At 31.8% G+C, this 25,094-nt stretch overlaps 6 protein-coding genes and 1 long non-coding RNA gene across 7 annotated transcripts; 3 read left to right on the top strand and 4 right to left on the bottom strand.

Moving 5' to 3' along the window:
• Positions 1–1,199: 1,199 nt before the first annotated feature.
• On the bottom strand, positions 1,200–4,721 carry LOC107364444 (band 7 protein AGAP004871). Its single transcript, XM_015931788.3, has 5 exons — positions 4,248–4,721; positions 3,816–3,919; positions 3,276–3,431; positions 2,477–2,736; positions 1,200–1,764 (listed from the first exon to the last, which is right to left on the bottom strand). Exons 1-5 carry the CDS (start codon positions 4,300–4,302, stop codon positions 1,380–1,382), a joined length of 960 nt encoding a protein of 319 aa, XP_015787274.1. The 5' UTR covers positions 4,303–4,721; the 3' UTR covers positions 1,200–1,379.
• On the top strand, positions 3,425–4,395 carry LOC149094875 (uncharacterized). The gene is made up of 2 exons (XR_016198187.1): positions 3,425–3,602; positions 3,757–4,395. It is a non-coding gene; the product is annotated as an uncharacterized LOC149094875 (long non-coding RNA).
• An 821-nt stretch (positions 4,722–5,542) lies between the features above and the next one.
• LOC107364445 (protein D3) lies at positions 5,543–7,411 on the top strand. The gene is made up of 2 exons (XM_015931789.2): positions 5,543–6,046; positions 6,131–7,411. The coding sequence occupies exon 2, from the start codon at positions 6,398–6,400 to the stop codon at positions 7,076–7,078; it is 681 nt and encodes a 226-aa protein (XP_015787275.2). The 5' UTR covers positions 5,543–6,046; positions 6,131–6,397; the 3' UTR covers positions 7,079–7,411.
• Positions 7,412–8,431: 1,020 nt separating this feature from the next.
• LOC107364443 (ocellar opsin-like) lies at positions 8,432–10,780 on the bottom strand. The gene is made up of 2 exons (XM_015931787.3): positions 9,858–10,780; positions 8,432–9,744 (listed from the first exon to the last, which is right to left on the bottom strand). The coding sequence occupies exons 1-2, from the start codon at positions 10,277–10,279 to the stop codon at positions 8,964–8,966; spliced, it is 1,203 nt and encodes a 400-aa protein (XP_015787273.1). The 5' UTR covers positions 10,280–10,780; the 3' UTR covers positions 8,432–8,963.
• Positions 10,781–11,265: 485 nt separating this feature from the next.
• LOC107364442 (sialin) lies at positions 11,266–16,720 on the bottom strand. Its single transcript, XM_015931786.3, has 4 exons — positions 15,216–16,720; positions 13,864–14,013; positions 12,472–12,604; positions 11,266–12,240 (listed from the first exon to the last, which is right to left on the bottom strand). The coding sequence occupies exons 1-4, from the start codon at positions 16,080–16,082 to the stop codon at positions 11,753–11,755; spliced, it is 1,638 nt and encodes a 545-aa protein (XP_015787272.2). The 5' UTR covers positions 16,083–16,720; the 3' UTR covers positions 11,266–11,752.
• Positions 16,721–19,253: 2,533 nt separating this feature from the next.
• Positions 19,254–20,882, top strand: MAN1 (LEM domain-containing inner nuclear membrane protein MAN1). Its single transcript, XM_015931811.2, has 2 exons — positions 19,254–19,511; positions 19,594–20,882. The coding sequence occupies exons 1-2, from the start codon at positions 19,337–19,339 to the stop codon at positions 20,829–20,831; spliced, it is 1,413 nt and encodes a 470-aa protein (XP_015787297.2). The 5' UTR covers positions 19,254–19,336; the 3' UTR covers positions 20,832–20,882.
• Positions 20,883–21,456: 574 nt separating this feature from the next.
• LOC107364463 (solute carrier family 4 member 11) lies at positions 21,457–25,090 on the bottom strand. Its single transcript, XM_015931810.3, has 10 exons — positions 24,677–25,090; positions 24,306–24,366; positions 24,157–24,241; positions 23,960–24,083; positions 23,507–23,906; positions 23,322–23,435; positions 23,046–23,252; positions 22,622–22,968; positions 21,790–22,505; positions 21,457–21,713 (listed from the first exon to the last, which is right to left on the bottom strand). The coding sequence occupies exons 1-10, from the start codon at positions 24,866–24,868 to the stop codon at positions 21,650–21,652; spliced, it is 2,310 nt and encodes a 769-aa protein (XP_015787296.1). The 5' UTR covers positions 24,869–25,090; the 3' UTR covers positions 21,457–21,649.
• Between the last annotated feature and the right edge of the window lie 4 nt (positions 25,091–25,094).

Raw genomic sequence — 25,094 nt, 5'->3', positions numbered from 1 at the left:
CGACTTATTTGATCCCAGTAAAAATCAACTTTTCACCCGATTTCCATCAAACCAACGGTCATTTTAATGTGTACAATATGGCCTAGTACATTTACATACCTTACTTTGTATAGTCGACCGTTAATAATAACAAAAAAATGGTACACACTTTTATTCCTCTCTCTCAGTTGACTGTACTTTTATGTTGCATTCAGGCTTTCCCTTAGTCTTTAGATACACACACGTTCCCTCTCTAACCTTTGCCAATTTTTTCCTCCTCTTCCCTTTCAAACTCTCTCTCCTCTTTATAAATCTTTTGCTCCCTCTCATCATCATCATCATCTACTTCTGAAAACATTTACATCTTTACTACTTCATCTTCAGTATCATCACCATCGACATCACTTTTCATCTTAAATTTTTTTCCAGTGAATATTTCGATTTCAACTTTAAAATGGTTTAAGTTTAGTCTGTTAATGGTTGGACAATTCAATGTCCTAACCATGTTCAATGACCGTCTTTTAGTGACTTTAAACTCTCTGTTGACCTCACATTTTGCTGTCTCATTAAACTGTGAACCTTTCAAATTTGATTCGTGTCCAAAAACTAAACATACGAGCCTGAACATGAAGCTCGACTTGGAAACAAGACAAGCTGGATTGGATCACATCAGGTCCAAGTGCTTACCACAGTTGAAATTTTCCTGTGTTTAATTTATTTCTTCATGTGAATTTGGATAAGTGCCGGTCAAAAATTGATTTTCATCAATATTCGGTGATTTTACATCTCATATCAGCAATATTCAACAGCTAATTTCCATCGGTTTATTCAGAAGATAAATCAGAATTGGAATGGTCGAATACTTTTTCACATCTTTTTCCCGTTTTTGTATATTGTCTCGTATTTATATCAAGAAATATCTTATTGTAAATAAAACAAAAAATCAATGAAGATTCAATCATTGAATGATTGAAAGATTCATATGGATGAGGTGATCTCTAGTCAAAAATGAATTTCATCTTAACTATCCTGAGAATGGTTGATAAATCATCAAAATGGATTCAGCTGAAGTCGTCCTTTCTCTGTAAATAATGCATCAAGCCAACATAATTATTTCAATGTATCTACCAAATCAATTATTTTAAAGTGAAATTTATAAATAAACATTAATTTTCTCACTAAATTATCGTCTTTGCTTTTTTTCAATGAAACGAGGATAGTTAATTGGATAATGGTTTATTTGTTGATTAACAGCAATCTTGATGAGCAGCAAACTTGTTGAATTAAAAAATGATATTACACTATTACTTAATAACATAAATAATATTTAAATTAGTGATTGTTATTATCGTTTTATGTCTGTAATTATCACAAAATCAACTCTTTTCCATCATTTTTAATTAACTCGATGAACTTGGTTCGCCATCAGATGCAATGACAGTTGTTGCTACAGTTGATGAACTCAGAGTGGGTAAAGTTGATGATGAGGCTTTAGGATTAGTTACTTTATCTTTTTCCTGGAAATCAATGTAAGCACTGAACATGTCAATCGGAATCGGGTAAATAATGGTAGACGTTTTTTCTGCCGCAATTGTGTTCAGTGTTTGAAGATAACGTAATTGCAAAGCTGCAGGCGATTCGACCATAATTTCTGATGCTGCCCTCAAAGCTCGAGATGCCTTTTGTTCACCTTCAGATGCAATGACCTTTGCCCGAGCCTCTCTCATTGCCTCTGCTTCCGCTGCCATCGCACGCTGTAACTGGGTCGGTAAGCGAATGTCTTTACTGTTGAAAAAAAAGAGACGGAAAGATTAGACATTGTTTGAAAATAATAAATAACAGCAAAAAAATTGACATAATTTTATTGGTAATCTTTACGATTTTTGCTTTCACGGTAACATCAATTTTACCTGATGATGATTTTCAATTATTGATTTCAGGAGACAGTTTCATTGCTATACTGATCGATTTTTTTACGAATTTACAATCAATGTAGGTTTTATTGTTTGATTTGATTGATGATGAAATGCAAAAGCGATTCCATCGATAATTAAATGTTGGAGTATCGCTGATTGATTATTTATACTGTCATTATGTTGTTGGTAAAGCAAGGCAATTTCAGGGTTAGATTTGAGAAACAAGCATATCCTAAAAATTAATGACCTATTCTAATATTTTATTCATTAACAAGATCATTAATTTGATTTCACAATTTATGACAATCTTACTTGTACATAATGTCTTGAAACAATTACTATTTGGTAGTTATGGAGAAAGTGAATTGCTCAAAAGTAAACACTGATTTTCTCAATAATCGGTAAAAAGTAAACGGTAAACAAGACTGCATAGGAAAATAAATTGGCTTTCCTGTTTAACGGCGATTCGATTCAAGATTTGATTCGTAAACAATTCTACGTTTACTTTTCTTATTAAAGCTTCAACTTTAAATATTAATATCAGGGTAGCAACAAAGGGTTAATGAAAAAAATAGACTTACATCTCAACTCGTTCAACTTTAACTCCCCATGATTCTGTGGTTGTATCCAAATTTGATTTTAATATTTGACTGATTGTATCAAGTTCACTTAGCAATTGAGACAAACTTTTACCACCAAGAACATTCCGTAAAGTTGTAGCAGCTAATAGTTGAGTTGATCGACGATAATCTTGAACATTTGTCACAGCGAAAATAGGATTACATATTCGGAAATAAACAACAGCATCAACAGACACCGTTACAGAGTCACTTGTTAAAATCTGAAAGTAGAAAACAAAAGCAAAATACTTTAAAATTAATGTACACTTGAATAGAAAACTTAGCCAATTACTTAGCCAATTAAGACGTATAATTGACCATAATAATCACTTGATTGATGATACTTTGGACATCTTAGATGGTAATTATAAAAAGTTAAATTAGCATAAACTTAATGACCATCTAATGTCAACAAACAAAAAGTAACGTTAAATAGTTATTTTACAATAACAGAGATGGCAGCGTTGCTCTATTTGGTCTTTGAGTCTTTTTTGTTTACTAATTGTTTTGTTCATATTTTGTTAAATATTTTGTTAAAATTTATCTAAATTAACTTAGATTTACATCTAATTATGTTTTTAATCAATCTAAAACCATCTTGTAATGAGAAACTCTTGCTGATCCAACTCTTGTCGTGATAAATTGGTCCTTAATAATGCTAAATGCTGTGATGATAGTAATTTTGATTTGACGCTTTCTATGGTAATGTGTGTTGGCTATTGTTTTGAATTACAATTGGTTTAATAATTTATTTACATACCTCTTGGGGTGGAACATCAAATGTTATTGTTCTCAAATCTACTTTACTCAGTGTATCAATACAAGGAATGAGTACATGAACCCCTGGTCCTTCAACACCACCTTTTTTAAGTCGACCTAACCGGAATACAACTGCTCTTTCGTACTCTTTGATTATCTGTAATTGATTGATGACATTTGATCAATAATGGAAGTTAATTTTTATTTTACTTTCAAGTTCAGTGTTTGTGTTTATTTCTTAATGATACTTCATTCAGTATTCATACACTCATAATTGCCCTGGTTAACCACAAAGATCAATACAACTTTAATCAATAGATTCAACATGGTAAATGTTAAACTGTAAAACTTTCAATAAGTTTCCTGTTTCAATCAAGACATTAGTCGCTTAATTATCTAAATTTACTCTTTTTTTATCCTTTAATTGCTTATATTTGTAACCAGTCTAAAATTTTTTAATTTTATTTTTTTAACATTTCCAGAAAAGCTGTTATTGATCTTATAGTTGTCAAATCGATATCTGCAGTTGTGTTAAATTTACCTCAACCACGAAGAGAAGTGATAACGGTAATAATGCAATAATTAGGAAAATGGAAAGTGAAAGAAGGACAAAGCTTACGAAAGGTCGATCTTTAACTTGAGATTCTGAAACAAGAAAAATTTAAATGAAAATATTAATTGAAACAAAATCAAGTCCAAAAATGGTAGATTAAAATTTTCCCAAAGAACCCAATTTTACTATTTCAATTGAACCCAAAAAGTGAATCCATTGGTATAATCAAAGTTGATACGAGTTAAACGTAAAGGCTTACAATAACAAAATTAGGAATCTTAATCAACACAGTTCAAATCAACTGTAAATTAATAGTTGAATTTATAATGTAAATGTTAACAGTTTTACAAACCTTTGTAGATTGGAGTCGGACTTGACATTAAATTTAGAGAGTTGAATGAAAATGAATTGTTGACTTACCGTTGTGATGATATCCTATTGTCCGGTCATTTGATTCAACCTGAATCAAAGTCATTGCCTCAAATTATTTCCAATGGTTGAACAGTTTATTGAAATGGTAACAATGTAATGATCAAGTTAACCGGTAAATAAAATTATAAGCAAACATTTGGGTAAAATTGTCACAACAAATGGTTAAAGGTTGAATATGGTGAATCCAGGAGTTTACTTGAACAATTGTGATATTGAAATGAAGTCAACAAGTATCTTGGTGGTTGATCATCTTCAAGGTTCTCAAAATTCAGGTGAAAATGAAATCATTAAAAAAAGTTGGGTTAATCAATAGGTTATGGTTATGATCAATGAAGAAACAATTTTTTCCTTTTCAAAGACAATTGCGAGTTTGAATTTAAATGTTGAAAAAAAGGTAAGTTGATTAAGTATTGAATGATTTCTGGAAGACGATGGCAGATAATTATGATGATCATCATGAAGATGATCATGATTATTCAGTGAATGTTTCAATGAAACATGAGACCAACTATTGATTTACTATCTTTATTTTTCAATGCTTATCCAACTCTAAAGGTTCAATCTTTATTTTGTCTCTTGCTGATGGATCAATTATTATCAGATAATATTTATTATCATGATAATCATGAATAATGTTGATAATTTGATGAAGCACGATATCAATTGATTATTAATTGTTAAAACAGACTTTGAATCAGTTGGAATAATAAACATTTTATTTTCATCAATCATTATCATTTCATTACTTTTTTTTATTTTATTTAACCAATCCAATGAAGCTTTTGCATGAAATCAGAAAGAAAGAAGAAGCTCATCGATTGATTAACCTTAAGAGTACAATTTAAATCATTTCTGGACAATTAGGCTTTTCATGGAGGTTAATTGTGTTTGAATTATTTATAGCATTTAATCTGGTAAATCATAGTGAATCAGAAAAGGTTACATTGAGAAAGGTTTTACATGTTTTGTTGGATTACATTTGTTTCAATCTGTCAAATGAGCGAGCATTTTAATCAATCAAATTAGAGTTGAATTTTTGGGTATTTTATGAAAATTGGGTTAATTTATTTTAAAAGGTTAACCGGTAAATTTAATTTTACAATTCTGCCTCTAACAGGGTGATTTACAGGCATTTTGAGGCTATATTTTGATTTAATTTGATCCATTTTGAAACATTGGAACACTTTTGACACTTTAAGATGACAAGACTAAATTTTTTGACACTCAATGTTTTTTTGATTATTGAATAATCAAGGTTAATCATCCATTGGATAATTGCATTTTGTTGCTTTTCAAAATTTAGATTGTCTTTTGTTTGTCTTTTTTTTCGCGAGTTGTTTGGAGTTCAAAATGGGCTAATTTTGAAAGTTAAACAACAGGAATTATTCAATGTCAGTTGAAGTCAATAGGTTGTCTTATTTTACCATTAAAATTAACGTTAAATGAATTGTACAACTCGAGCAAATCAATTAACTTCCTGATTAAATGGATACAAGTTAATCACAATGTCCACTGTTGCCACCAGATGGAAATAACTCTTTTTTTAAGGTTATCGGAATCAAAATGAAATCAGCAGTTTTTTTTGTTTGTTTTTTGCTTCAACCAATTTAGATTGGTGATTTATAATTAATTTTAATCATTGAAGAAGAGTGAACTATTGAAATTGTTTATTGTATGTTTATTTCTGGGTGTCCATTGTGTTCATGGGTTGGTTATGTCATTGGTCTTAACTCCGTTTATTTTTCAACTTTACCTTTGTACATTGGTTTACATGTGCCTTTTTAACGGTTGGTATTGTGATTATTTATTTTATATAATAGTTTATTGTGTTGAACATATTATTCATTTTTTTCCGCTAAACTTGCAATTAGGTACAAGAGTTAACAATTTTAACGTTATCCTGAATAAATATACTTGTCAAGGAGTAAAGGCGTGGAAAACCATGATCATAATGGCCACGGTGTTGAGTTAAAAAGGAGGGAACAGTGTCTGGCTTTATTTTTGTTAGATCGTCTGTATTGGCAACAACAGCAACACTAATTCAACTCTTTCCCATTCTATCACTTAAGTAATTGTACTTTATTTGTTCAACAATACATTGTGTGTTTACTGTAAATTGTCAAATTAATTAACTGGACATGTTAAATTGGCATAATTTTGTGCTACTGGTGCTTTTGGCTCTCTTATGCTCATCCAGCTGCACTTTTGCCGATGACAACTCTACCTCAACTGCTGGCCAATCATCTGGAGAGATAACATCAGCTGAAGAAGAGGATTACACCCCGACAATCGAGTGTCGTCCCAATGTAACCATTGAAGATGTATTCCGTGAAAATAAAATCATCGATGATTTATCTTTAGATTTTAGTGAACACTATTTGGCTCTCGTTGATATTGAATATGCAGGGGATTTACAAGTTTCCTGTGGTAACGAGTTGACTCCTAACCAAACAGCTAAGGAACCGGTTGTATTTAATTACCATTCTGGTTGGTATGAACATTATTCAGTTGTCATGATTGATCCGGATGCACCAAAAGACAAGGGCACTGTGCTTCATTGGATGGTTGTAAATATTCCTGGTAGCAACATGACTCAAGGTGAAGTAGCTTGTCCTTACTTTGGACCTAAACCACCAATGGACCACGGACTCCATAGATATATTAGCTTGATTTATCTCCAATCAGATGAAGGACCAGTTACGACTAAAGATTGGTCTCAGAATCGTTACAATTTCAATTTGACTTCATGGGTACAGGATAATAATCTACATGGTCCACTTTTTGGAAACTTCTTTAAGGCACAAAACAAATCGAAATGAAGCTTTTTTTGTTCCAATCTTTATCTCAAAAAAGTTCATTTGAGAGCAAAGAGTTTTTGATAATTTCTCAATATTTTTTATACAATCATATCAGTAGACTTTTTATCATGTTTTTTGTTCAAATGTTTATTCTACCCTTTTCCAAGCATTACAAAATCAACGATTTACAAAAAAAATTCAATAGCAATTATAAAATCTTCCTGCTTCATTGAGAACGTTCATTACACTCTATTGGAAAATGAACAATGTAATTTTCAATTTGAAACAACATTCCATTGTTCAATTGGTAGATAATGATGATTTTTGAATAAAGTTTTTTTCGAGTCAATTTAAGCTTCAATACAATCGTTTAAAGTCTTGAACTCGGAAATGTCAACCTAAAAGTAGATTAATTTCATTTATTTTTTCTTGTATTTTTTTCAGTGTCTTTTTCATTGATGGACTGTTAAACTTTCAACTTTGTTTTATATCGAGATTAATGCCGTTAATCAAGTTAATCTTGGCTTTTGGAGAATCGGTTCAACATCGAGTCAACATTTTTCATGAGAATGAAAAAAAAACTTGGAAACGATATAATTTGTCAATTGAGATTGGTTGTGTGTTACTGACCTTTTTGCTGTTTCCTCGCTCTACTCTCCAAAAAGTAGTCATTGTTTGAATCTAGACACTAAATTGCATATAATTGGCAATACATTATAGTATCATTATAATATAATATAATTTAACAATCGGTAGTTTGTACAACTTACGACTTACTCTCATTTTGTCGGATGATTGAATTGTGAAGCCTTTTTTCAGCATTTTCACTTAAAGGGACAAGCATCTCAAGCAAATCGATTGATATTTAATTGGATTTAGATTGACATAAGAAAGTTGTAACAATAAGATCATCTTAACAGCTATTTGATAGATTTTTAGACTCAGGTAACTAACTGAATAGCCAATAATCAAAATTGTTTCTAATCTCATCTCAATTTAGACAAGCTCTTTAATAAAACATCCTTTTGAATTGTTAGGTTTTCATCTACTAATGCTCATTATAAACATCACTAAACATCAAATGTCTTGTATGTTTATTTAGCATTTGATTGAAATATTAAATTGCCAAAGCTCAGTCTTTACCAAATTTTGAATCTAAATTTAATCTATCAATTTATATCACTGAATCTGTTTCAATTTATCCAAAGCATTGAGAGTGAAATGGGTTGAAACCTGTTATAAACCAGATTTGTACAAAAATGACTGGAAAACCATATTGATTAAGAATGAATTGATCACCATTGAAGATTGCTATTAATCAATTGTTACGTTTAACTTGAAATTGTGAAGTCAATTGAGTCTTGTTTGAAATTATTGAATTTCAGGTATTCATGGTAAATGTCATTTAAAGTCAACTTTAAGTTGGAAGCTTTATTAGTTGTTTTACATTGCAATAAATTTCATCAACATTGCAACTATAACTGTAAACAAATGATAAAGGTTAAGTAATATTATGTTAACTTGTCAAGACTATTTGTTAATCATTTAATAGCTGTTAAAGATAGATGAAACATATTATTAATAGGAAATGAAATCGATAAAAACAGATGAAAAGTAAATTGATTGGTGAGGCAAAAATGAACAGAAAAATTCTGAATAGTAACAGTGTAACCTACCAAAATGATTGCAGTCTAAATGATAGTGAAACTGTTGATCAGGATAATCATCTTTTTAAAATAAATGATAATAAATGGATTACTTACAATTTTGAGTCTTAACAAATATAACATTGATTTTTGTTTCCACATGTTTACACATTTAAAACATATAAACACGTATAAATATATTATATATGCGTGTGTTATGTATTAGATAGCGATATATTGTTTTATTATGGTTGAATGGGTCAAGGAGCTGATGTATGATCCGAGAAGGTTGTGGCCACTGACATTTCCGATTTAGCATCATCATCGACAACTGGTTCAACGGCACCAACACCACAAGCCAAGGAAGGAAATCTGGTGAACAAAGCAGAACGATATTTGGGATGACTTAAGGCATAGACAATTGGATTGTAACATGCAGCTGATTTGGCAAACACTGCACCCCAAATGGACACCATGGGTGTTAGGTAGTCACCGTCAGTGAAGATACCAAGGAAAGCCAGGGTACAGTATGGAGTCCAAGCCATAAACCAAAGGCCAACAGTCATCATGGCAACTTTAGCTATACGAATATCAGCTGATTCCTTGTTTGCGTCTGCATTGGCTCTAAGGGAGGCGACATTCATCTTTTTAGCTTGTTCACGTAAGGTACGTTCATGGGTAGCAACGGCACAGACAATGTAATAATAATGGTAAACCAGTGTGAATAAGGGAAGAAAGTAAACAGCCACAGCGTAAACAACGGTATAGGAAGCGTTCCACAAGTCTTTGGAGAGATAATCAATGGTACATGAAGTCATGTTACCTTCAGGAACATACCGTGACCAGCCAAAAAAAGGTATTATGGTCCAAGCAACCGAGTAAAACCAGATAAATAATACTTGAGCCAAGGATTTTTTAATTGTTAATCTACCAGCAGACATTCCTCTAACAATCACATTATATCGATCACGGGTTATGAAAACAAGTGACCAAACCGATCCACATCCAAAGAGTGATCCCCACATACCGTAAAATTCACACCTTCAAAGAAGTAAAACAATTAGAATCAAATTTATCTCTACTTGGATACAAAAAAATGGGTTAAAGTTGTAATAGACAAATGGAATGAGGAGACAAAAATTGGTAAAACATACATGAAAGGTCCAAGGGCCCAAGTCTGGGCAAATGAATTGATTGCCATTGTAGTCATGTTAAAGGCCATCATCATGAAATCAGAGAAAGCTAGATTACAGATTAAAATGTTTGTTGGAGTTCGCAAAGATTTAACTGAAGTCATCAGGTAAAGAACGATTCCATTACCAGTGATTGAAATTGAACCCAAGACAATCATGGTTACCCCAAGAAGACTGTACCAAAGAGGATTAATGGGTGGAAATCGGTACCAATGATCTGGCACCATGTATCTCATCTCTTGAGGGACAGTGTCGACGATTGTAGCATTTGGTGGAAAAGTCCAAGGCATTAAAGGCCTTTGCATATAAGGATCACCACTGTAACCATAATTTGGTAACATAGGAGGTCGATTACCGTACATACCATAAGGAAAGCTATTCATCTTGACTTGACCCAACCAAATCCAAGTCACCAGCAAACCAATTGATCAGTAATGATAAATTATTAAACTTTTACCAATTTTGGTAATTAAGGCTAATTTTAAGATTCAACAATTGATTATCATTTATTTGAAGCAACTTTGTTGAGGTTACTTTTGTTGAAAAAATAGCTTGTTGCTGGTTTGGGTTGAAGTTAATAGTTCAATGGGTATTGAGATGAGTTTACCATTGGTAGATCTACTTGAAGCAATTTTGAATTATTAGCTTGAGATCCATTGTTAATGTGAACTGGGACTTTTAAATTGACGATGATTAGGATGATAATAATGATGTTGATGAGGAGAAGATTATGTTTGAAGAAAGTTAATCAGGCCAATTGGTTGCTTGCTTTTTATATACATTGGTGACTTTGAATCCCTTTAAATGATCATCTAAGACAATTAAATTTAACCTGGACCAAGACAAAGTGTTTTACATATTCATTTTCATCATCACTATCACAATCATCTTCATCATCATCTACATCATCATCTTCATCATCATCTTCGTCTCTTTCCATTTCTTTGCACAATCAATAATAAGGATGAGCTCGTTGATTGCTACATCAGATTCATATTACTATTAGTAATACTTTTAAGACAAGTGTATTATCACATTATGCATACTTTGCATTGTCAATTGCTTCTTCATCTCACTCTATTTAATTCGTAATCATTATTTTTTAATATTAATGCTAATTGGATTAACTTTGAGAATTCAGAAAACGAATCAAATTTAAAAATGAAAATTGATCAACTGACAATATCCTTTACCACCTTCATTTCAGCTAACCTTCATAGTCGACATTAACATTACTGAGCAATTTTTGATTACAGATTAATGTCATTCCTTGAAGATATTTAAAATGATTACCAATCGGTTTGTATAAATCAACGAGAAAAGTTGATTAATTGATTTACTGCATTTGAATAAAGTTTCAAGTTAACAGTTTTGGAAGGGGATGAGTTATATATTTTAATCTTTGATATTTTTTGTTTAGCTTTTGATTTTTGAATAATTTTTTTTGTCATTGTTTAAAAATTGTTACATTATTTACAATTATAATTAGTTTGATTTGTTTAGTTATCATAAAGTAAAATTGATGAACTTTTTTCTCAATAGTGAGTTAATCTAAGCATGAAAATGCGTTGAAAATTAATTTTAAAATGACAATGATACCTCAAGTTAATGATGTATCACAGTAAATTGATTGACTTTGAGGATGTTTGGTTGATACAAAATACAATATGATACGATACAATTCGAGATACCTTGAGCAGCCTCCAACAGTTAATATTTATAAACTCAACTGATAAACAAACAAAATATATTACTGCTTGATATCATGATTGATGAATAATTTCAATTCATGTGTCAATTACAATGAAAAAACGCAAAAAATAAAAGGAATATTTAACAAATGTTAAATATCATTGCTACACATTATTTTGTTTTATCTTAGCATTCAAATCACCACTGCATTTCATTTCTATAGTTGCAATTCGAGTTTCCTTTCCATTTGGGTCAATCTTTTTGATTTTAATGTTGTTAGGGCGATAATTAAAGTGTCCTGGATCCCAGGGTTGAAGATCAGCCGATCCAAACAGTACGAAAACAATTGTCCCAATCACAAAAAGACCAGCTGCAACCAAGAATACACTATTCCATTCAGATATTGAATTACCTTCATGAACCAAAGTTGACACCAACATAGGAGCTAAAATACCAGGCACATTACCAATTGTATTTGCTATTCCTAAAAGAGTTCCAGCAAAAGTTGGACTGAGGTCAACATTAGTTATTTTAAATCCAGAGATAGCAAAACCACAAAGACCCAAGTTCATAGTGATCAGAGTAACAGCAAGAGTTTGATTGCGTCCCGAAAAACAATTGATTACCAAACATATGGCTGGACCAATAAAACCTAGAAGTGAAATAAGGAAAAACAAATTAATATAAATTTTGAGTTAACTCTATTATCTAATATTATATCCACATGTTTACAATGAAATGGATGATTAAGTCTTGATGAGCGGTAAAAATTAACGCCATCTAACGATTGTCAATTAAAGAAACAACCGTTTGTAACTAATAATCATGATAATGTAATGAAGTTAATAGTGCATGTGATCACTATGTAATCACTGATTCTTACCGATTGAATTGAATGTTTTGCGAAGGAACGTGATGGAGAAACGTCCATTTTTACGAAGACGATCAAGAACCATTCCACCAATGTAACCCATTATGCTTTGAGCGATATAAGGAAGACTTGAAATTATGTCAGACTGTAAATTGGAAATCAAAAAAATGTTAATTAATAAGATTGAATGAATAAGCAATGATTAAACAGTAAAAACCAAAGAATAAATTATTGTTGCAATATCAGCTCCAGATTGATTCAGGTAAAGTAAATCTCGGTTAAAAATAAAATTCTGCTGATCAATTGGTTATTAGATTCCAATAATAATCAATCAGCAGTCATCAAATTACTTTTAAATCTGTATGGCTTCCTAATTATACACTTAAATGAATGTTTTTTTACATCATGTAAGAATTATGGTTTACAATTAGATACAAATTGCTATCATATATTAACTGTTTGCAGAGACAATTTAACCATCAGTTCACCTTAGATAAAGGATTATTAATAAGTAAATATTGAATAACTGTTCATTGACCTCGGAATATTTCAGTTTCAATCTAATTGTGTTTTGAAAATAGAGACAGCAAGATAAATAACGACTAAGAAAACAAAACCTTCGCGTGTATACTGATCTTTAAATCGTAATCGTAATCGTAATCATTAAACTTGTCCGTATAAATTTTCCCTTCCAGATAAAAGCAGTTACATAACTCAGTGGTTGATAAATCAACTTATCAGCAATGGTTAAACTACATAATGTGGCACATTTAACAGACACTGTTTAATCGCACAGTTAATATGCATTGTTTTGGTCTTCTCTTGCTTTCTTTTCTTTTTCTTGTTCTTCAATCTCTTTCTCCTCTCTTTCTTTCTCTTTCTTTCTCTTTTCACTCTCTATCTTCTCTATCTTGTCCTTATCTTTCTTCACCTTATCTCTCTTCATCTTCATTCTCTTTCATTTCTCTCTCTCTTCGGCTTCTCTCAATGGACATCGTTACGTAAATTTTTTAAACAACTGCCCCTCGCAGTTATGAGATAAAATTCACTCGGGCTCCGCCCTCGTGCTTTAAATCTCATAACTGCTTGTGGCAGTTGTTTAAATAACTCTTAATACTCTTGTTTTCCTGTTTTTGTTTTCAATCAAGGTTGTAATGATGAAAATTAACGTGATTGTTTGTACAATCAAAGAGCTAAACAACTGTGGATTTGACTGGATTTAGTCTACAAATATTGAACAATATTACTGGTTAACATTCACACACTAACAGAGTAAACAAAATTCAACCTTAGATCCTAATCCTTTCCTAATCGCTTATGTTAATTTCATCTTAAATCATGCAATAATTGGATTCTTTGATTGCTGTTTGAAATATGCTTTTGTTAAACCAATTGTCCAATTACCTTAGAAACATCTAGACCCAAAACTCGGTGAAAATAGCTCGGAAGTTGAGTTAACATTGTAAGATAAGCCCAATTGTAGACGAAACTTGCAAAAACCATTGCAAGAAATGGAAGGTTGGTTACAATTTGTTTCCATGGAATCGGATGAGACTGTGAACAAATAAGACAAATAATACTTGGAATTAGTAAATTGTGTAATGAATACAATAAATAAAGAGAATTAATCAAATTTTGCGTAAATTGTTGCTTAACTAAAAGGATTCTAAGGAAAACAATTGAAATGGCAATTTTTAAATCAATCATGATCGCAGGAGCCTCAAGTAAATGGTGATAAAATGATGGTGATATTGTTAGATGTTCTGATCAATCAGTAGATAGTATTAAAAATCACACAATAATCATAATTAATCATGATCAATCTTCGTTGAGGTAAGATTGTAAGTTAAAAATCAGCTTGAAAGGTAAAAGTTTAGTCCATCAATTGTTTCTCGAGCACAATTTATGCTTGCCAATTGCAGACAACAATAATCAAGTTTATCAGTTATATAATCACCAATTCACCATGCATTAAATTATTTTATTACATATTTACTGAGTGAATAACCACAGATGGAAATGATTTCAATCATTTCTCATAAACTCTTTTTATACTTTGACCCATTCACAGTTTAATCACGCACTTCTCCAAAAAATCAACGTCAGCTGAAATTTATGTCTATGTTAAATTAATTTACCAAGAGTAGACTTGAAAGATATAATTTAAATTTGGCTGAGAAAATTTTCTGGTTAATAAATTATGTATAATGTACAATGTGAAGAAAAATTAAAATTATTAATATTTCTAGCTTCCATTGAAATTGTTTAATGGTTTAAAATTTTCCCTTTTGGAATAAAAGGTTTCCCCTGAACATTGAATGCAAATTTTCCTTCACTTTCACTGATTTATTTTTCCCAATCACATTCCAATTTAATCACTAGACTAATACTGAACTAGGATTTAGGTGGAATTAGTGCGATTCGTATGATTAATCCAAGTGTTTTTTTGTTCTGCACAAGTCGAAGCTTATTTCTCTCACATGCACCTTGACTTTAATCTCACGTTGATATCATCTTATTTACTTATGATTCTATCATGGTAATAGCTGTGATTGATAAGAAAAGTACTGATTAATATTTTTTGATGATGATAGTCAAATCATATTCTAAATCCTAGCAATTATTAATGAATATTAACCATTAGTAGCCATAATTAGTGGTCCATTAGTTAGCAACATTATCTAGCATTCTTGTAACATTACATAACCTTAATGGACAAGCAAAATTTTATGATAAAATGATTATATTAAGCATACCTTTTTGGAAGCATCTAATTGAGTACCAGCTTGAATTTCTAGCAATTCAGATTCTCGGATGAACCAATGATTCTGTGGCCTTTCAGCAATTGTTATTTGCCAAATAGTATACCAAATGAGACCCATTACACCATGAAAATAAAAGGCCAATTTCCAGCCTCCAAGTGAATGATATTGACATAAAGATCCGGTTGCGATCAACATAATCATTGTACCAAGAGAAGATCCAGAATAAACAATCGATCCCCAAAGGGATCGTTCATTAATAGGAATATAACGGGAAAAGATTGTATTCAGGCCAGGATCAATCATTCCGTTGGCTAAACCTTGGAGAAGACGAGCTAAGAAAACAGCAGATGGACCATAAGATGCGATAAAGGGAATAGTCAGCGACAAAAGGGATGAGATGAATACTGTAGTACCAACAGTGTGTTTAACGCTAAACCTTTCAGCTAATCGTCCACCAATAACACCAGTCATGATATAACCATAGAAGAAGGCTTCTTTCAATGAATTTTGAGTCTCAAAAGACCAATCATAGACTTGATAAGAGTATAACTGACTAGTAAATGACCGGCTCGACAGGATAGTCTTGTTAACGTTATGATGAACTGTTAGATGATGCTGGATATGTGGATCAGCAGATAATAATGTACCATTTGAGGGTGAATTCGGCGATAGGGATGATGGTGATAACAGGGAAGAGGATGAGGCCAATTCAGATTTTGCATGAAACTCTGAAGTAACCATTGCTTCCAGCGTAGCGGAAAGTATCACTTTAGTTGCATAGTTGAAAAATAGCCCCCAAAAGGCCATTAGACCAAAGATCCATCTTACTTTAATAAAGGAGATGCATGAAGTCATCATGTTGTTATAATAAATTAATAAAATCAGTGGATGAATATAAAAATTAAAGATGAATTGAAACAAAGAAATGAAAAACTTGACTCATGTACGAAAAAAAAGCTAAAATAAATAGATTGACTGTGATTGGCCAAAAAGACAAAGGATAAAGTCAGAAAATAAAGAAACAGTAAATTTACAAAGCACAAGTTATAATTTAGTTATTACTTGTTGATTGAGATTAATGTTGATTCGGTGTATAGAGTTATTGAAGATCATGTTGGAAACGGTTGATAGTTCAATATCAAGTTAAATTGTAATTACAATTGATGCAGAAAAGCATAAACAATTGTTTTTATGAGTTTACCGGCGTAACAATATTACATGTGTTGTTGAATGTTGATGTTGTGATGAGAAGTCTTTTTAAAGAAACCAATACATCAACTTGAGAAACAAAAGCAAAGTAAACGATTAAATTAATTAGAAAACTAATTAATGAATGTTTAAAGATGTTTCCTCAATTCAAGTGGTTAGTTAATTAATCAGATTGATCAAATAGCAAGAAAATTAATACAGTTTATATAAAGGAGAGACTCGGTGAGAGACTGTGAGAGTCAACCTGCAAGATTTACCTCAACCATTGAAATATTACTCCACTGAATGAACCATATTTGATATTTGTATTATCAAATAGCTAATCCAGTAAATCTGTTTTTACAGCTCACAATAATTATCTTTATCCTAATCCTAAAGGTAAAACAATTTAACAGTGATAAGTGGAAATGATTACAATGAATTTCATAGTTTAAATTGTGATTGAAAAAGGTTGCATTACAAAGCCATTGAGATGTATTTTTGGATTTTAAAAACCAATATTAATATTTATATCAATCCGTAAATAAATCATGATTGAATGCAGATAGAACCTTGATTGTTGTGGTAAATAGTAAACAGTAAAAGGCTAAACATGATTTCCATGAGCACAATAAATGATTTTTGAACATTAGACAGAAATGATTGAAATCTGTAAATCAATTAATACAATATTTACTTCTTCAAAATTGAGGTTTACTTTGAAATTGAATTTTATTGAAACGATTGAAGGTTCAATATTACAATATTATCTTCAAGGATTTTTCAGGTGAACTAAGATAATTGATTGATGATGATTATTGCATGATCAACTTACATCAATTGATACACTTGAAGATGATGGGAGTGTCGAGAAGGGGTAAGTTGAAGATAATCAGTTTTTGCTGATTAAGTTGATTAACAATGAGAAATGTTAAAGTCAATCTACTGTCGATTGATTTAAGAGGATTTGTACTGGAAAGGTGTGTCTCTATTACCTGGCAAATGAGTCGAGTAAAGTATAATAGTGATTCAATGATTAGGAATACTGAAAAAGATCATCTTTATAAGCAAACAAAGAAACACTGAAAACCTTTTTCAATTGATATTTAATTGTAACTAAGTGATTCTATAATAAGCTGTTCATGATATTGATACAATTGTTAACCAATTGAGAGACAACTGTTGATTAGCTTTATTGTTCATCATTACCAAATGCTTAAATAGCCTTTGTACACAGTTTAATAATTGACTGATTGATTAACTGTGAAAGTGATTTAATCGCGATATTCATCAAGTTGAGCAATCTTCCTCTGTATTTTTTCACTACAATTTGCTACTTGTGCATATTGAGTGTACAATTTATAAAAATTACATTCCATTGTTTGATCATGAAACTGTAAATCACAATGATCTTCATTCAAGCGAACAGCAAATTGCTTTAAAATAACCAATTTTGAAATCTGAGCTTCATCTATTAGACACAGAAAAGATGAATTTGAATGAAGCTCTTTAAGGTTTTACGATGAAACAGTCGAGATCTGCTTTTGCTTGATAATTGTAAATCTTTGAAGATCCATGTTGAAACGTAGGTTGAAAATAGCCAAATATGGAGTTTCCTGATTTTCCAGGCTGGAATTACTGAGAAATTATTGAATTAAGACCAGTTTTTACTGAAAATCACGATCACTTAACTGCAAATAACTGGTCCAAGATTACGGCGTCACTGGATTATGATCATATGGTTAGAGACTTTATCATCTATTTTTGCCAAAATGGTTAATCCGCCATATTTAATGTCTATTTGAAATAAGACAAAGCTTCGACAGAATCACTTCCACACTTAAATCTGACGATATCTGCAATAAAATTTAAAATTTCATCATATTGATGAATGATGTCATTATTGTATTAAATTACCAAAATTATTTAAACTAAAATTTGACAGTCATTTTTATCGGTTTATTTAGCTCCATCTTTTAGCAAGGAAACAAATTATTAATCAAACAAGTGATCAACAAATTAATTGTTAGACAATCAAAGGACAATTTTAGAAATGGCTTGCACTCAGAACTTTTCAGACAAATTTATCTGATGTAGACTCGCATGTTGATTGTAAAAATACAATCCATTTTTTTAGCTTTTATAATTTTCCAGATTTAAGACGCATTAATTATGGGCAAGGCTACAGATAACCGTCGGCTGACTTTACTCTAGACTTTAAGCCAGCTTAGCTCTTGTAACCATTGCATCATTTAAACTAAAAAAATGAAGAAATTAAAACAAATTGAAATTTTGAAAAAAGACTGAAAATATTTAAGATCAAACAATTGAAAATCAAACGTTCAGTGAACAATAAATATAAATTTTTTAACCGTTTGTTAATATTGACACTCATTTACAAGTTTATGTACGAAACATCAAAAACAATAAAAGAGATGTTTCATCATCTTATTAAGATGTTAAAATGGTTTAAATCATATCATTGAGTAGTTCGTAAATCAGTTCATGATGTTAACAATCAAGCAAATAATTTTCAAGTCAGCTTTGAACAGTTGAAATACAATTATACTTTCATTAGTGATATGTTTGATTTTGATTAAGCTTCACAGGAATCAATGTTAAATCTCTCCAATCTTACTGATGCAATAAGTTAATTGTGTTAATTAAACATCTTTTTTTGCTTGAATGTTGTCATGGTTTCAAGAGCTAAGCTGACTTTAAGCCGAGCTTAGAAGGCGAAAATTAGCCGACGGTTACTTTTACAACGTTACCCCGGATTTGTATTTTCATCGGTTATTTGCCTACTTGCCCGGTATTTGCCTTTTTGTCCGAGTTTTCTCTTTTTACCAGTATCACCATTAATTATAAATTTTTGCGTGTTTTTAACCAACTAGACCAACTTCTTGGCAACGATCAGAGTAAATATGGCCAAGAGAAATAGCTGTGGCGATCGGTCCATTAAACCATCAGAAGTTAGTAAACTAACTGACAAGGAATTAGCTGAAAGATTAAGAAAAGATCATGGTTTTGTTTGTGGTCCCATTGTCGCAAGCACGCGGAGCGTCTATGAGAAGAAGCTTATTTCTCTTATTGAGAAGGGTAAGTTCAATTTCACAAGAATCACTTGAAGTATTATGTTCAAGAACTGTTAATAATATTTATTCATTTTCATATATTCCAGGTGAAACCCGTGCCTTAAACTCTCCTTATTCATCTCCTTCACCTTCTTTACCTTCTTCACCTCGTTCACCTTCTTCACCTTCTTCACTTTCTTCACATTTTCACCGAACAACTAAACTTAGAGCTGTAGAACAAAGCTTTGACAATGGAACAACAACAAATGATAAATCGTTGTATATGAATAATAATGAACCCGTCAATATATCTGAATGGACTTCGTACAGTATTGTTGGAGTATTTTTACTGTTTTTCTCTATTATTGCCGCGTTTTATGTTTACCGAGCTTATCCCATCCCATTGTCATTGGGTTTCAAGCTTCGATCTTTTTTCTGGCTAACTGGAAAGTTGACCGCTGGAATTATTTTAATCGTCACAATTGTTGTTACAGTCATCAAATATATAAGCCACAAGAAACAGATGCAAAATGAAGAGCAAGCTGCCATCCAAGATCTCGTTCGAAAATCTATCGAACTACTACAATCTCCGGATGAACCTTATTCAATGCCTGTAATAAATATCAGAGATACCCTTCTAACTCCTCAACAGCGTAAAGATGCACGCTGGAAAAGGATATGGTCCAGTGCTGTAGAGTACATAGAAAATAATGAATATCATATAAATTCTATCATTGAAGAAATTAATGGCGAAGAATTTAAGACTTGGAAGTGGTGTGGTAATTCAACATCAAAGGATCGTTTTAATGAGTTTCGTATGAATGCGACTACCATGAAAACGGGTATCATTGAATGGCAAGGATCAGCATTTGGGTCCGACTCTACATCAAATACTCCTGGAGAGTGTTCGGCCAACAATAAAGTTAGTGTATCCAATGGTTCGAGAAACTCAAATACCAGGGCACCAACTGAATTTCTTAAAGTACGAAATATACCCAGTAAAAATGCTTCACCAAATTGGAAAACCCAGATACGTAATGCAATTATTGAAAAATGTACAGCATACGCACCAAATAAGTATCATGGTATTCTTCATATTGATATGGATGGACCTGATGAGAAAGAGTATTTTATTTATCTTAAATGTGATTCTTTGGAGTCTGCAACCAATGCCTATGCTGCCCTTCACGGTTGGTGGTGTGAACGTCACCTTGTTTCCGTTAAATTCCTTAAATCTGACCGCTACTATGAAAGGTTTCCTGAAGCAGCCTCTGCAACAACTCCTTTGAAAATACTTAATATTGATACAACTGATAGAAACAAAACCGCAGAAGATAGAGGTTAACAAGTTTCTTGTTCGTTTCTTTTTTTAATAAAACCAAAACTAAGAAAATTATATACACCTGTATATCATGAACTTTCCCCATCTCAATGCAAGATCAAACATTGCGACAAAACTAAAAAAAATATATTTACAAACAAAAAACATGAAGATATCTATTAACAAAAGCTACACATCAACATACCAAAATGTGTAATATGACGAGTCTTGTCTACTGTCTCTCTATACATATTAACTCTTCTCTCCTTTCAAATCCAAACACAAAAAGTACACATTCATTAACTATGAATTATACTATCGTATCATTGTCATCACTGTTTGCAAATTTCATCGAGAGCAAACAATAATTGATTCACAGACAGGCATCAAATTATCTTCATTCTCATCATTCTTTTTCTTTTCTTCTTTTTTTCTCATTAATCACATGTTCCAACTTACATACTCATCAAATCACCAACCTTTAAAGATGTTTAAAACAAACAATTTACGATTTGAAACAAAAAGCGATTTATCATAATAAAATTAACTCTTCTTAACAAAGTATTGAAGTAACTCTAAAAATATTTTAGGCAAATTATCATCATTGTGAAGGTTTATTTTCAACTTAAATATCAAAGAAACATAATCATCATTATGCAACAAGTTTATTGCTTTAATAAAGTGTAAATGAAATGGAAAAATTATTGATAAATTAACAAAAAACAAATAAAATAATGATACATGATTAGTAAAACATTTACTAATCATGATCAACAATAATTTTCCCTGTTTCCATGTAAATTCAATCCTTTAATGAATCTTCATCTTTTCAAAATACATCTTCAATGGTAACCATCAATGGCTCGCAAATATTTCCTTGGGATTATCTTTGGTACCAATAGATGCCTTTAAAGGAGAAACAATTGTGATACAATTAGTGCCAATTTGGATTCATTATTTACTCATTACTCCAGATAATTACCTGATCGGGATGAGGAGTGCGATAATTACTGGAAAAGCCATTTGAACATAAGGAGAATTGAAGAAACCAAAGAAACATAAAACGGCCAATTGGACAATCTGAATACCAGTAAAGTAATGGATATACTTTTGAGGTGATCGGCGAATGTAGTGATTCGGTGGATACGAATTTTGCTCAGTGATCAAGAGGAGAAAACGTTCGTAAAATGAATTTCCACGGAGTGAAGCAAAGGCACAATACAAGAAAAGTCCATCTAAAACTGGAACTGGTATATAAGCCAAAGGATAAGGGATAAGATACAACGATAGTCCAATCAAGATGTGAGCAATGATTCCAGTGATGCGAGTTTCTCGTACGTAAACGACAACCTGTTTAACACATCCATTTTCCACTCGCTCTTCAATATCAGCCAAAGAACGAGCATGTAAAGGTGAATGAGGAAGAATACCGTGCATCCAAGGTAAACCAGTGAGAGCCGTAAACGCATTTAAAATACCAACAATCAGTAAATCTAGATGATAACCGGATCCTTTTTTTAAATTATTATAAGGTGTGTTTACCAGTGCAGCTGATATATTTTGATCCATAAAAAAGAGAAGTGATAACGCAAAACCAAGTCCAGCCGCAACAGCGATCGATGCTGGAGTCAATGAATCAAACGATGCCATTTTAAAAGTAAATGAATCGCTGAACTTGAAACTCTCTATTTCTATGGCCTGCAATGCAAACGTAAATGGATAAGTTGACTTGCCAAAATAGGAAACAAATTTAGTGTTGAACAAATCATTTTCAGAAATGATTATTCATTTTTGATCGAAAGATCTATTCTTACACTGAAAAGAAAACTTCCGATTGCTGAAAATACGACAACAGCTATGGGTAAAGCATAATCGGAAAGTATCTCACGATTTGTTGGTCCCAAAAATGGTGTTTTATTGAACTCATATAGACTCAATGCTAACCAAAGAGTTCCCAGCATTAAAAGGATAAATAGAAGGCAAGATTGTGGTTGGCAAAATTTGAACGCTTCAGCTATTAAGGAGTAACTTTCAGTCGAGTTGATAATTATTGTCCCATTAATTTCTTTCGAATTTCCACTTAAAAAGATCTGATTGGTTCCATTAACTAAACCGAAGATGGCCTTAGTACAACCGAAACCAGGATAATACTCTTTAAAATCTATAAAAAAAACCAGAAAAGCAAAAGTCAATACAATTGTTTACCCAAATCAGTCAACACTTTTTTACATCACATACTTGAGACAACATCTTTAAGTGCATCAACGGAAAAGGCAAAAAAGATGAAAATGGCAAATATTTCTTCCGTGTTTCTTGTACACCATTTCATTACGACTGACACATCAAATAGTGCATAAAGGATAACGAAAAAAGAGTTCCACAAACCAACACAAGCAAACATCGAATAAAAGTCGACATTAAAATCAGAGGCAATCTCGTATACAACTGAATCAAAATTGGAAAAAGAATGATTAATGGCCAAATCTCTTGATTATATCAAACTTGAATACTCACCTTTAGTAAATAAACAAAGAGGTGCTGTTGTGGCAATGATAACCAAAGGTTGACCACTGAATAGAGCAAAAAACAAGCCACCAATAGCTTGACCAATAATTGCCCGTCTCGCATCTAATATCCATGAACAAGATCAAGGATCAATAATCAAGATTATATATTTTTTCACCTTCCTCCTGGTTTACCTATTAATCCTCCCGTTGTCTTGTCCACTAAAACACCAAAAGCAACACAAGGCAAAATGCAAGCAAAATAGAGGAATAATATTGTCGCCAGTGTTTTACGAAATGTATTTGGACCCTTTAATCCATCGACAAAATCACTTGGATAGTACTTTACACGACGAACAATATTTTCAGCGATTCCTTTACAAAATGTAAATTTAAATTTATCTCCAAGACTTGGTTCAACGGAATAAACTCGATCCAAGGCATTACCACCACTGAGTAAATCATCTACTCGACGACGAATCACGGCTAAAAAATCGGATGCTTTTTTGGCTTGTAACAAATTATTACGGAACTCAGCTGATGTAAATAGCGTTGCAAAAGTTCGTCCCGTTTCAAATGCATTTTTGGTTCCTTTCTAATGGAAATAAAATCAATTAGTAATCGATTAAACATTTGTTTCAATTTTACCTCTTTAATAGGAACCAAAACCATAATGATGAACCGTATTTCAGCTGCATTGTCACCAAAGTTCACTGGACTGTCTAACCGTATGATTCCTGTTAAACGTTGAGACAAAAAGGGCAAACTTCCACTAACCAGGGAACAGATAATTCATCATTAATTTCTTTCATGATCAACATTAAGAATAAACATGTTTTACTTACGTCACACAGATCCAAGATTGATCAAATGCAAAGAAACCATTATGATCATATGTTAAACTTTGAAACGTTTCCTTCAATTTAGGAACTATTTACAGGGTTGATAAATTTTCCTCATTAGTTTCAATTTCTATAACCATTGTTAATCTTACCATCTTCACTGATACAAAGAACTGATCGGAATTGATTTACATCAAAAGCTCGTCCAAAAATCTGTTTTTTATGGTAAAAATATCAAGTTAATATTCATCATCTAAACCGGTGTAAACCAAAACATCATTACTCTGCTGGTGCATACACATGGTGAGATAATTCAAGTATTCACAGTTTCCTTGTAGGATTTACAATCAGCTCAACTAATATTAACAGTTTATTATAAACCAGATAATCTAAAGGTAGTAAAATTGTGTACTTTCAAATCTAATAGACATCATAAAAGACTATGAATACTCAATTCAATTAAAAAAAGCATTTCTTGCCTCTTCAAATTGTAAAATAACTCGGATGGTTACCAAAATCTTACCTTAAGCAAACCAACTTCAAGAATCCGATGAACCGATGTTTCGGGTACATCAAGAATGACCTTTGTTTCGGTAACTAAACGCTCCACATCGATTGTTGCTCTAATCTCTTCCTTGAATGACTTTAAGGCAACCTTTTCAGCTTTATTTTGAACCAAAATAACTTCTCTGTCAAAGGGCGCAGCAAAATCCATGATTTAAAATTGAAAAATCAATGAATTGATGAATAAGGTGAACGGAATAGATTAACTTTAGTTGAACCGGTCAATTGAATTAAATTTAATTCCTTTTTTAATTGACACAACATTGAATGGAATGAAACTTTGTCTTTTTGATTACAACTATTGAGATCTTGAGGGTAGAGATGCTTTATACTTGATGATTACCAGCTAGCAACCCTTAATAATGGTAGCATAACCT

The sequence above is a fragment of the Tetranychus urticae genome, chromosome 1 (assembly GCF_039701765.1).
Source record: "Tetranychus urticae isolate SD_2017Ah chromosome 1, NJAU_TeUrti_SD_1.0, whole genome shotgun sequence".
In the NCBI taxonomy this organism is placed as follows: Eukaryota; Metazoa; Arthropoda; class Arachnida; order Trombidiformes; family Tetranychidae; genus Tetranychus; species Tetranychus urticae.
Note: the sequence above shows the minus strand (reverse complement) of the source record. Positions and strands in the feature narration are given on the sequence as shown.

Coding starts and splice junctions, on each gene's coding strand:
- LOC107364445 (XM_015931789.2), top strand. CDS start 6,398: ATGTTAAATTGGCATAATTTTGTGCTACTGGTGCTTTTGGCTCTCTTA.
- LOC107364444 (XM_015931788.3), bottom strand. CDS start 4,302: ATGACTTTGATTCAGGTTGAATCAAATGACCGGACAATAGGATATCAT. Junction 3,432..3,815: donor CACTTCTCTTCGTGGTTGAG/GTAAATTTAACA, acceptor AATCAATTACAG/ATAATCAAAGAGTACGAAAG. Junction 2,737..3,275: donor TTGATGTTCCACCCCAAGAG/GTATGTAAATAA, acceptor TTCTACTTTCAG/ATTTTAACAAGTGACTCTGT.
- LOC107364442 (XM_015931786.3), bottom strand. CDS start 16,082: ATGATGACTTCATGCATCTCCTTTATTAAAGTAAGATGGATCTTTGGT. Junction 12,605..13,863: donor TGGGTCTAGATGTTTCTAAG/GTAATTGGACAA, acceptor TCCAATTTACAG/TCTGACATAATTTCAAGTCT. Junction 12,241..12,471: donor CAAAACATTCAATTCAATCG/GTAAGAATCAGT, acceptor TTTCACTTCTAG/GTTTTATTGGTCCAGCCATA.
- LOC107364463 (XM_015931810.3), bottom strand. CDS start 24,868: ATGGATTTTGCTGCGCCCTTTGACAGAGAAGTTATTTTGGTTCAAAAT. Junction 24,242..24,305: donor TCTTTGTATCAGTGAAGATG/GTAAGATTAACA, acceptor CCCTGTAAATAG/TTCCTAAATTGAAGGAAACG. Junction 22,969..23,045: donor ACTTAAAGATGTTGTCTCAA/GTATGTGATGTA, acceptor TTTTTTTTATAG/ATTTTAAAGAGTATTATCCT.
- LOC107364443 (XM_015931787.3), bottom strand. CDS start 10,279: ATGAATAGCTTTCCTTATGGTATGTACGGTAATCGACCTCCTATGTTA. Junction 9,745..9,857: donor TGGGCCCTTGGACCTTTCAT/GTATGTTTTACC, acceptor ACTTCTTTGAAG/GTGTGAATTTTACGGTATGT.
- MAN1 (XM_015931811.2), top strand. CDS start 19,337: ATGGCCAAGAGAAATAGCTGTGGCGATCGGTCCATTAAACCATCAGAA. Junction 19,512..19,593: donor TATTTCTCTTATTGAGAAGG/GTAAGTTCAATT, acceptor CATATATTCCAG/GTGAAACCCGTGCCTTAAAC.